The sequence below is a fragment of the Arachis stenosperma genome, chromosome 6, assembly GCF_014773155.1.
Source record: "Arachis stenosperma cultivar V10309 chromosome 6, arast.V10309.gnm1.PFL2, whole genome shotgun sequence".
Lineage (NCBI taxonomy): Eukaryota > Viridiplantae > Streptophyta > Magnoliopsida > Fabales > Fabaceae > Arachis > Arachis stenosperma.
In genome coordinates this window covers 111,030,751-111,041,503 of record NC_080382.1, presented here as the reverse complement: position 1 = coordinate 111,041,503, position 10,753 = coordinate 111,030,751, and the positions used below count along the sequence as shown (strand labels likewise).

Genomic DNA, 10,753 nt, shown 5'->3' with positions numbered 1-10,753 from the left:
TCACAAATAATCTTAAAACTAAGCGAAAAAAGTTGCATTTAATAATACTACTTATTTAATTGGTTTAGAATTTTTCATGGTTTATTTGGAGCTAATTTATTTTAATGGTTATAATCTACAATTCTTTATTATGTGTTTGATTAACATGAGTTTGAACTTTGATTTAGGTCTTAGTGTTTGATTATAGTTAAATTTTAAATTATGATTTGAAGTGAATTTGATTATAATTTGATTTTTTTTACTTTGATTTAGATTTTTGAATTTGATTATTATTCTTAGCGGATTTGATTATAACCGTATTTTGAAGTATAATTTAAGGTGTTTGTTACGGTACGATTATAAATTTATACGTACCGATATAATAAAAACGTAGACAAATAACAAAACGCTACGTGGATTATATTATCTCCATCAGCATTTAATTTTTATTTTTTAAAAATATATATCTTAATATTATTTTTACTAAAATACCCTTATAATTTAATAAAAATAAAAAATATTTTTTATATAAATATACAAAAAAACTTAAATATCCTTTTTTATGTTAAATAAAAATTATCATTTTAAATTAATTAAATTTTAACATTCAACTAACTTATATATTTTAAAATCTTAAATAATTTAAAAAAACAAAACAAAAACACATGAAAAGAAAAAAAATTAAAAAAATTGTTCATCTAATTTCGTGTTCTTCGTCTCCTCCCTCCTCTTCCTTCTCTCGCTAAAGGAGAAGAAGAAGAAGCCGTCTAACCTAAACCTTTCTTCTCGAGTTCCAATCAGTACTGTTTCTGTTGGATCCACAGAGACGGCGGCGCCGGGTCTTCTGCTTCCTCTCTTTTGTCAGAGCTGCTCACCATCTCCTCTAGTTGTGCGTTCTTCGAATCTGTTACAGCTGCGAGAGACGAAGCCCGCCATGTACCACTGCTTACTGCTTGCCTGAAGCTTCCTCTGCTGCTCTGCTCCGCTGCACTGAAGCGCAGCAAGTCCATCGCCGTACCAAGAAGATCCCGCTCTCTCCTCGACCCCGCTATCTCTTCTGACTCCGTGATTGCAAATTGGGGCTGGAATTTTGTTAAATATTAGCATGCTTTAGCCTTACTCATGCCATTATTAATTGGAATTTCTTCGAACGGAACATGATTTTAATCACATGATTGTCTGAATTTTAATCGCTTTTTTTTTGTCTGAATTTTAATCACTTTTTTTCCTATTTGATTCAATCTCTTTATTTTGTTTCTTTGTTCTTGTCAATATTATCAATGCTTCTGTTATTGGGATTTCTCTGTTTTGCCAAAAATCTGTAGTATGGTGAACTTTTTGGTTTCATGGATGCTTACTCTTTTCATATTTTAATAAGTATTTATGTGCTTAGAAGAGCAATTGAATCTGGTTGCAAATTCGGATTGTTGGTGGAAGGAATGCAAATTGGGACTAGTTTTCTAGTTCTTGGTGGACTAGCCTAGCTTGCTGAATTGATTAATTCATTAATAGAAGGGAGTGTGTCATAATCTGCATTGACTCTGAAACAAGAAGTGATGTCTCGGTTCCTTCAGTTTCTTGTATGGTTGGCGAACTAAGATGAAAATGACTCTCTTTAGAAGGCCATTTTATTGTTCCGTACTAGAGATTTCTGTGACTTATTTTGGGTTCATGGCTTGATGTTTTGAATTCATGAGAAAAAAAAATTATAGGAGGTTTGCTTCTAAATATCTTCTTTTGTTCCATGATTTTAAAATGTTGTGATAAATTTTTCAAGTGGTACAAGGCTTTTAAAATGTTATGATAAATGTTATGATAAACTCCCATCCTTTTCAATTATTGTTATTGTTAGTCCTACAATACAAAATTTCAATGCTGTAGTTATCATGAAAGGCTTTTTCTGTTTTGAATAAATGATTGGAAAAGTAGAGCTTTTATATAAGCACTAATTTTTTATTAGGCATAATCTATCATAGTGCATATAAATGTTTGCTTGACATGTCTTAGTTTGTGATGTTTTCATTATAAGTGTGAATATCTCTTATACAAGTCTTTTTTTCCCACTAAAATGCTTCCTAACTTATGTTTCTCTATTAAAAGTTTTATGCCTGTTAATGAAGAGTAATTCTCTGATATATTTGTCATCTGTTTCTTTACAGATTTTGCAATAGGTACAGATGATATGTACAGAACTGCAGAAGCAATCAAACTTGCTGGAGCAAAGATAAAGAATACAAATTCCTTTGATAGTTCACATTCAGATAAAATTTTATCAGCCTTTGAAGTTTTAATATAATGATATCTTCTACTGTTGGATAGTACAGTGACATTGTGCAAGCTCTCAGAAGGGGGGATCTTCGACATGCACTCCAAGATCAGGGCTCTTGGAGGCTGCTCCACACTTCTACCAGCTACAACAATCTAATCCTCTCCACTAAATTTCCTTGACCTTAATTATTGGAGATATCTGAGACAAAGAAAATGTTTTGCTAAGATATCAAGTCTCTGGTTCAAGTAGGACAGGTTAACTAGTGAGTAAAGGTAGAAATCCCTTTGAATGTCATTTTAAGATTTATTGTTAATCCTTCAAGCTCCCCAGTCCTAATTAGCCAGGTTGCGATTTTAACCATTAACACTCTATAGATTTTGTAAAACGCTCTATAGATTTTGTAAATTGTATTCAAGAATAACGAAAGGGAAGATTGGTTCCTGCTCATTTTTGAGAAAGTGCCATTTAAAGTGACATATAAAGATAGATGAAGTTTCACTCTTCACCATACATTATTTTATATTTTTCAACATTACAGTCTGATTGTATTTCGATCATTTTGCACATATACATTACACGTATATTCAAAAGAAAACACTGTCAAATCAAATTTTATAAACCGCACTAGTAGTTAAATTTGATTTATATTACGAAAAGAAAGTTAAATTTGAATACGTTTAGTTTCATTTCATATTGGAATTATATATTTTGAGAACATTATACCAAATACGAGGCATATTTAATTTCATTTTAAGTAACTTTAATTATTCTCTGTGAAATGTGAAGAAGGGCAAAAGAAAGAAGATGATAAAGGAGTACTTACCCCCCTATTTTGAGGAAATAACAAATTTAGTGAAAATTTTGAAGAGTAAACAAAATTTTTAAAATGATTTCGTCCCAAATAAGATTCCTCTTAATTCTTACTTAATTCTTAAATAAAAGTCATGCATTTTCACGCTACAAAACCCCTTGTAGGAACCAAGACTTGTGGAGTGTCATCGAATTTAAAATTTCATTACTAAGACTATAGAGCAACTATAGAATTACATGTAATGTAACCAAATTAAAAGTCTCAAATAAAATAAAACCATAACTATCGAAATTAAGATAGGTCAAATGAAATCTCCATGCAAGATTTCTTCTTATCTTTGATTTCCAGTTTCCTTGAATCCAAAGGCATGGTCTCTAATGTAACAAATCTCTTCTATCTTTAATTCCGAGTTACCTTGGCCTCAACCAAGACTAGGAAACTATTCACTTTTTCTTAGCTTGTTAACATTGTTGGATTTCAAGCAGAAAACCATTATAAATGCATACTCATCATAGCCATTGTTACTGCTTCACAGTTTCCTGCTAGAATCAAAGCTTCAAGCTAAGATCAAAGGCCGTAGCGTCCTGCTTCGTGCCATGATGTGATCCAAGTGCATCCTTCCCCCACTCTGGATCCTTAACTTCTAAGAAGTTATAGAAAGGCTTATTGTCTGATGCATTTGATCCTGAACGATGGTTTGAGTCATCGGTACTATCCTATAAAGTTTCAAAACCAAATGTATAGTTAGACACACAAACTATAATTAAGAAAAATTATCCTTCATTGTTCTAAACCTTTGGATAGATAGAAAATGTACAAATTTTATCTTATGAGAGGAGCATTTGTTTAACTATTTGCTTCATTCCTTAAAAATATTGATACAATTACTAAACGGAACCAAAGAGTTAAGAATATTGACCTTCTGAAATTTCTTGCAACTTACTTCCATGACTTGGTTGTAAGTTAGCATAGAAAGAACACCTTGAAACAAATGCATAGGTAGTGGTGATGGATGAACATCATGATGAGTCACAAATGATGGAAAATTTGCTTGGCCATGTACGCCAATGTCAGAATTGAATCTTTTGTTGTTGAGATCCAACAACAAAAATCAATAGCCAAGAACTGAATCAATAGCTCGGCAAAGAAATTTGTCCGGTAATTTCTTTTTGAAAAATCAGTAGCTAAGAACTGAATCAATCATTGACCTTAATAGCATCAAGGCATCAACTATAACAAATCAAATGCTTATATGGAATTAAAGTAAATATGCCTTACAAAACCTACTCAACTAGAAGAAAAGATACCTGTTCTGAAAGAAAAGTGATTCCACCATGGTTAACCATTTCATAGGTCTCTCCAAGGATTGGATTAAAAGGCTTCCATGTTCTTGGGTATGCATAGTGAACAGATACAGCCCATGATGCTGTGATGATTAATGAATTACAAAGGTAAAAAAAAAAACAGTCGTAAAACACATGCATAAGTCATATCAATAAAATGTTTAAGCTCAAATGATTTACATTGTTGATTGATCACATGTCAACACTAGTTAAAATGCTACATAGAGGTTCTTAATTTCATTCGCCTAAATCTTTAACTATTCCTCCACTATCTCCAAATAAAATAAAATTATTGTATAGAAGGATTAAAAGGAGAGAAAACACTCACATGCATACACAAGCCGCATGTATAGATCCTCACACTAATCTGCTTTATCAAGCAAGTGGGAGTACTCCATCAACTAGTCCAAACACTTTGAAGTTCAATGGAGCAGCAAAAAATAAAAGAAAAAGAGGCAATTGAATGATGGTAAAAATTGAAGCTTTCACAACCCTCGGCCATTTTCTGAAGCATAGTCATAGGTTCGAATTAACTATGATAGCATCTAATTAACTCTTTTTTCTGTCCATACAAGAAGATTGGGTGTTGTGTAGGGTGTTCTACAAGAACAGAGAAGTTGGTGGCAAACCTAATAGCATGCGAAGCTGCTATGATGACACAGAGAAACTGAAGGAACCGAGACATCACTTCTTGTTTCAGAGTCAATGCAGATTATGACACCACTCCCTTCTATTAATGAATTAATCAATTCAGCAAGCTAGGCTAGTCCACCAACAACTAGAAAACCAGTCCCAATTTGCATTCCTTCCACCAACAACCCGAATTTGCAACCAGATTCAATTGCTCTTCTAAGTACATAAATACTTATTAAAATATGAAAAAGGATAAGCATCCATGAAACCAAAAAGTTCACCATACTACAGATTTTTGGCAAAACAGAGAAATCCCAATAACAGAGGCATTGATAATATTGACAAGAACAAAGAAACAAAATAAAGAGATTGAATCAAATAGGGAAAAAAAGTGATTAAAATTCAGACAAAAAAAGTGATTAAAATTCAGACAATCATGTGATTAAAATCATGTTCCGTTCAAAGAAATTCCAATTAATAATGGCATGAGCAAGGCTAAAGCATGCTAATATTTAACAAAATCCCAGCCCCAATTTGCAATCACGGAGTCAGAAGAGATAGCAGGGTCGAGGAGAGAGCGGGATCTTCTTGGTACGGCGATGGACTTGCTGCGCTTCAGTGCAGCGGAGCAGAGCAGAGCAGAGGAAAGCTTCAGGCAAGCAGTAAGCAGTGGTACATGGCGGACTTCGTCTCTCGCAGCTGCAACAGATTCGAACCACGCACAACTAGAGGAGAAGGTGAGCAGCTCTGACAAAAGAGAGGAAGCAGAAAACCCCGGTGCCGCCGTCTCTGTGGATCCAACAGAAACAGTACTGATTGGAACTCGAGAAAAAAGGTTAGGTTAGACGGCTTCTTCTTCTTCTCTTTAGCAGAGAGAAGGAAGAGGAGGGAGGAGACGAAGAACACGAAGTTAGATGAACAACTTTTTTAATTTTTTTTCTTTTCATGTGTTTTTGTTTTGTTTTTTTAAATTATTTAAGATTTTAAAATATAAGATTAAAGTTAGTTGAATGTTAAAATTTAATTAATTTAAAATGAACATTTTTATTTAACATAAAAAAGGACATTTAAGTCTTTTTATATATTTATATAAAAAATATTTTTTATTTTTATTAAATTATAAGGGTATTTTAGTAAAAATAATGTTAAGATATATATTTTTAAAAAATAAAAATTAAATGCTGATGGAGATAATATAATTCACGTAGCGTTTTGTTATTTGTCCACGTTTTTATTATATCGGTACGTATAAATTTATCATCGTACCGTAGCAAACACCATAATTTAAACTGTGTTTGATTATAACCTAAGTATAAATGCGAAATGAAGTTCTTTAGGATTATTGATTGGCGTGTGACACATGAAATGAGTGTGATTTATGTTAGATTCTATAGTATAAAAATACAAATAGAAGACAAATAAATCACTTATCAAACTAAAATATAAGTAAATATCTAACTTAAATAAATAGAAGACACAGATTTTTCTATCAGATGGTTTGAATTCAGTACAGAGAAATCTATATATCCCTTATTTACAAAACTTAAAAAATTCATTTGTATTTAACATAAAAGATTAAGGATTTATTTTTCATTTTCTTTAAAATATTATATCACGGCTCGATAACAACCACAATGTATTGACCCATTAAATCAAATAATTTGAGACCAATACGGAAATTTATTTTCATGCTAATTGGAAGTTTAAAAATGCTAATTATCCTTTAACTTTCGACCTTTAATCAATTTTTTTAAAGATTTATTATTATTAATTTAAATATCCACTTTTAAATACTAATTGTTCAAAAAGTTAAAAAAATTATTTGTTTTTTATTTTTTTCTTTTCTAAAAACTAAATAAAAGATAATATTAAAAAGATACTTAGTTATACAGTTTTAAGTTATATTGGCAGAAGCAAATCTTGTTATATTGTCATTTTGTACAGTTTAGTATGCTCAAAAGCATGTGAAAACCACATTAGTGATGTGACATGTAATCATTGTCAAAAATTATAAGCGAGACTAATATGCATGCAAAATGGCCAAAAAATATATACAAGTATAAAAGAAATGAAACATATTAATTTTACAAGGTGCAATCACATTTTACAAGGTGTAATCACAAGGAGAATTACAACATCTACCTTAACGGAACAAGGCAAAGGAAGTATAACCCACAAAATTAGGGTGAAGAGGAAGGGTGTTAACGTAATTTTCCAAACTTAGTAAGGTTTACTGTATAAACCAAGCAAGGATTTTTCCCTCTCTTCTACTCTTTTCCTTGCAGCTTCTCTTGCCTTAAGAGCTGCTTTCTCTTCTTCAGGGATAACCTTAGCTTTGCACTTCTCTTCAGGTCTCTTTCTCTTGCGAACAGTAAGAGATGAAGGGGTACCTTTCACATTTCTTTTGGGATTCAAAGAATAACTAACAACTGGCCCTGGTGAAGGTCCATTTTGAGATTTATTTTCAGTTTTCTTTTTGACTGATTTTGATTGTGAAGTTGACAAAGATTTTGAATTTGGTCCACTGATCCCAGCATTTGACGAAAACTGAGGTGAGGCATATGCTTCTTCCCAAGTCACCCACTTCCCTGTTGAAATTTTTTGAGTAAAGGTGTAAATTACATTGAAGGCGATATTGCAGACGATACCATTTGGTTTTAAATAATCTACGATATTCACTTATAGAAATCGTGTGTAATGTCACTTAATCACAGACGAAATCAAATAATCAATATAATATTAGTTCATAGTTCATATAGTAAAATGAGAAAAGGAGAAGAATAAGGCCCAAACCTAGAGCATCAGAATAGTAAAACCCTGATTTTGGATCATAGCAAAATCCATTTGTTTTATGGTAGTAGTAACCTGAATTATCATCGAACTGCCATTCTGCAAATTATGCAGTCAACATCAGGTATGCATAAAATAGAATTGCATGACAAAATACGCTTGAAACTCGCAATGCATAGTTACATGAGTTGAGTATATAAAGCTAAGTGGATATTTTATCGATCCGTAACAGCAGCAAAAATGTATTTTTGTTTAAATCTCAACTCAGAACAAATAACGATACACAATATGAGAAAAGGCAAAGCAGTTCCAAATTTCTCTAAGGGGAAAAAAAGGTTAATAATTATTCGACTAATTTTTGCATTTCATTGATCTTGGTGTGACATGAAAACATATCTAATTTTCGATATTATCGCAAATATTCAACAGTTTTTATTTTCTTATCTTTTATTTATGAGTTAATTCTAGGATACCTACAGAATGCTATCAGACTAAGCCAATTAATTATTAATAGACATGTATCAAGAAAATAAATAAACAAAAATTCATACTTACAACCTTGGTCATCCAATTCATGAGATTGTCTGGTTTCCTCAAACTTTGCTTTATCCTTTTGATAGCTGCGCTGTGCTTTCTGCAAAAGAGAACACAGATATAACAAAAGTTATACATCTAATATGAGTGTAAATGCATATAAAACATTAACACTTGTCTAGATATTTCCAAATCCTGTACAACCTATTTTTGAGTTCCTAATCCGAAGTTGCAAAAATTGTATAGTCCCTTTGGAATTTGAAGGCTGTTCTGAAATCAGGTCTTATATTTGGACTATAAGCAATAGTATACATGTGGAATTGTGAGTTATGCATTAGTCATGTGGATCACATAAGATACTGTTTATTATCATAAATCATGGTCGTAGACAAGCTATTAAAACTAAGTTATGAAAATGGTTTTGTATATAATTTTCTAACCCCATCTAATATCTATCTATTGGACAGCCCTGGATCTGATATACTCTTATTACTAAACAACCGACTAAGGTGATTTTATCATCTTTCTTTTTTAACTTTTTCACAACAAATGCTATCCCATTTCTTTCAAATGCAATGATTACTAATTCACAAGCAAGCTTTCCAGTGAAACTAGACAAAAGGCATATACATAGAAATAAATCATACGCTTCTATATCAGAAGCTAGCATATACTCAAAGGGTTTTTGAAACAATGGACGAAAGAGACAGTAAGCATCATTTTAACCAATAAGAGAAGTGTAAAAAGATCTTACCACTTCAATTTGCTCAAGGGCGCGAGCTGTTTCCTTCTGCTCTTTCTCCTTAGCAGCATTCTCCTTTCGCATAACAGCTAGCCTCTTGGCAACATTATCTTTGTGGCGTTGACCAAGTTCATGATTTCTAATGCTCGAAGGATTGTTCGATATATAAATTTTACAAAAGTCACACCATTTGTTCCCCTGGCTCACCCAGTACTGAGAACAAAAAAATAAAATGTAATCAATAACAAAGTGCCTCCAATCAAAATCCATTACAACTCACAAGTCTAACTTACACACATCATAAAAGTGAACAAACCACCACATCTCAATAATCCACGTTAATATTTGCATACTTCTCTAACGAAGGAAGCAGGATCATATAATGCAAACAATAGAACTACCTTCGGTTGAAAATATTTGTTGACTTGACAACATTAGCAATCAGAAGTCATATCATATTAACAATGTAGTGAAATAGACACGGCTTACAGTTTTATCAAACTACACGTCTATGAATTATTATAATTTACAAAACCAGAATAATATTACATTAATTTGGCTTTTAGGTACCAAAGCTGGCACATCTAGTATCACAACTGAGAATTAACACGGGAAAGGTAACTTTGAATGCGGGAACATAGAACGTAAATTTAAAAGAAAAAATAGAGAAAGCTAAAGCATGGAATATAATTAGGGAAATTAAATTAATAAAAATTGGGCGTTTACTTCCGTCATGGCAGTAAATTAGGGTTCCGAATAGGAGGGTACGAAGAGATTTCGGAGATGTAGGTTAAGCTCTCAAAAGCTTGGAGTGGTTGGAACTTTGAAACTAGGCGTCTCTAAATGTCTTCAACTTTCAAAACCTTGACAACGAAGAAGAGGAGCTCGAAAACTCGGTCCGAGACGTGAGAGACACCGCAATGACGGAAACGAACTACTGCATTGTATTCTTTAATGGGCCTATGCCAAAGAGTTCAATCTCGGTACTGGGCATCGTAATATTTTATGGGCTGATCTAGGTCCAAAATTAGATTTGTAATAGAGTCAGGAAGAGAGTTTTCTAGGCCCAAAAAACATAAAGGTCTGACCAAAATGAAAAAAGAATCATGACCAAAAAAAAAAATGAAAAAAGAATCATAAGCCGCCAACTGGTAGGAGGCCTGATTCAAGTGGCACATTATATTCTGACAAAGAAAAAAAAGTGGCACATTGTATGCCGCTGAGCCTTTAGTTGAATGGCAAAATATAGTGTTTTTCAATATTTTTCATCTGGGATCGATCCTTGGCAATGACCGAGTAATAGATGAAAAAAAAATGACATATCATATGTCTACCAAACAACCACATTCGAATTTGAATTTGAATTTGGCTTTAACCGTAGTGAACCAAAAAAAAAAAAATCCATATAATATAATGTGAATTTTTATTTAGTATGTGTTTCAACTTGCAAGATAGTCTTTTCTGATTAGAATGGGCAAGCCACATAAATATGTATAAAATACTAAAATTGTCAATTTTAATTAAAATATAAAATTTTTTTAACTTACATTTTTTTTATTATTAGGCCAACATTTTTAATTTAATTATTTTTATTTTCAATGTTCTCTTCATATGTAAGAGAAAAGAAAGAGAGACAGGGAAAAAGAAGAGTA

The 10,753-nt window shown here is 32.1% G+C and overlaps 2 protein-coding genes and 1 long non-coding RNA gene across 12 annotated transcripts; 1 reads left to right on the top strand and 2 right to left on the bottom strand.

Moving 5' to 3' along the window:
- The first annotated feature begins 728 nt into the window (after positions 1–728).
- LOC130933196 (uncharacterized) lies at positions 729–2,706 on the top strand. The gene is made up of 2 exons (XR_009067643.1): positions 729–1,694; positions 2,139–2,706. It is a non-coding gene; the product is annotated as an uncharacterized LOC130933196 (long non-coding RNA).
- Positions 2,707–3,241: 535 nt separating this feature from the next.
- LOC130936045 (uncharacterized) lies at positions 3,242–5,744 on the bottom strand. 10 transcript variants are annotated; one of them, XR_009068041.1, is made up of 5 exons: positions 5,032–5,744; positions 4,731–4,803; positions 4,367–4,485; positions 3,979–4,267; positions 3,242–3,775 (listed from the first exon to the last, which is right to left on the bottom strand). XR_009068041.1 is itself a non-coding variant. In XM_057866014.1 (5 exons), the coding sequence occupies exons 2-5, from the start codon at positions 4,734–4,736 to the stop codon at positions 3,608–3,610; spliced, it is 456 nt and encodes a 151-aa protein (XP_057721997.1). In that variant the 5' UTR covers positions 4,737–4,907; positions 5,032–5,744; the 3' UTR covers positions 3,242–3,607. The 10 variants fall into 10 exon arrangements, 4 of the variants coding, with proteins under 4 accessions (XP_057721997.1, XP_057721998.1, XP_057721999.1 ...); XR_009068042.1 differs by having other exon boundaries at positions 3,979–4,040; XM_057866014.1 differs by having other exon boundaries at positions 3,979–4,141; positions 4,731–4,907.
- Positions 5,745–7,093: 1,349 nt separating this feature from the next.
- LOC130935846 (zinc finger protein ZOP1-like) lies at positions 7,094–10,010 on the bottom strand. Its single transcript, XM_057865752.1, has 5 exons — positions 9,828–10,010; positions 9,114–9,314; positions 8,384–8,459; positions 7,829–7,924; positions 7,094–7,623 (listed from the first exon to the last, which is right to left on the bottom strand). The coding sequence occupies exons 1-5, from the start codon at positions 9,834–9,836 to the stop codon at positions 7,256–7,258; spliced, it is 750 nt and encodes a 249-aa protein (XP_057721735.1). The 5' UTR covers positions 9,837–10,010; the 3' UTR covers positions 7,094–7,255.
- Positions 10,011–10,753: the final 743 nt, after the last annotated feature.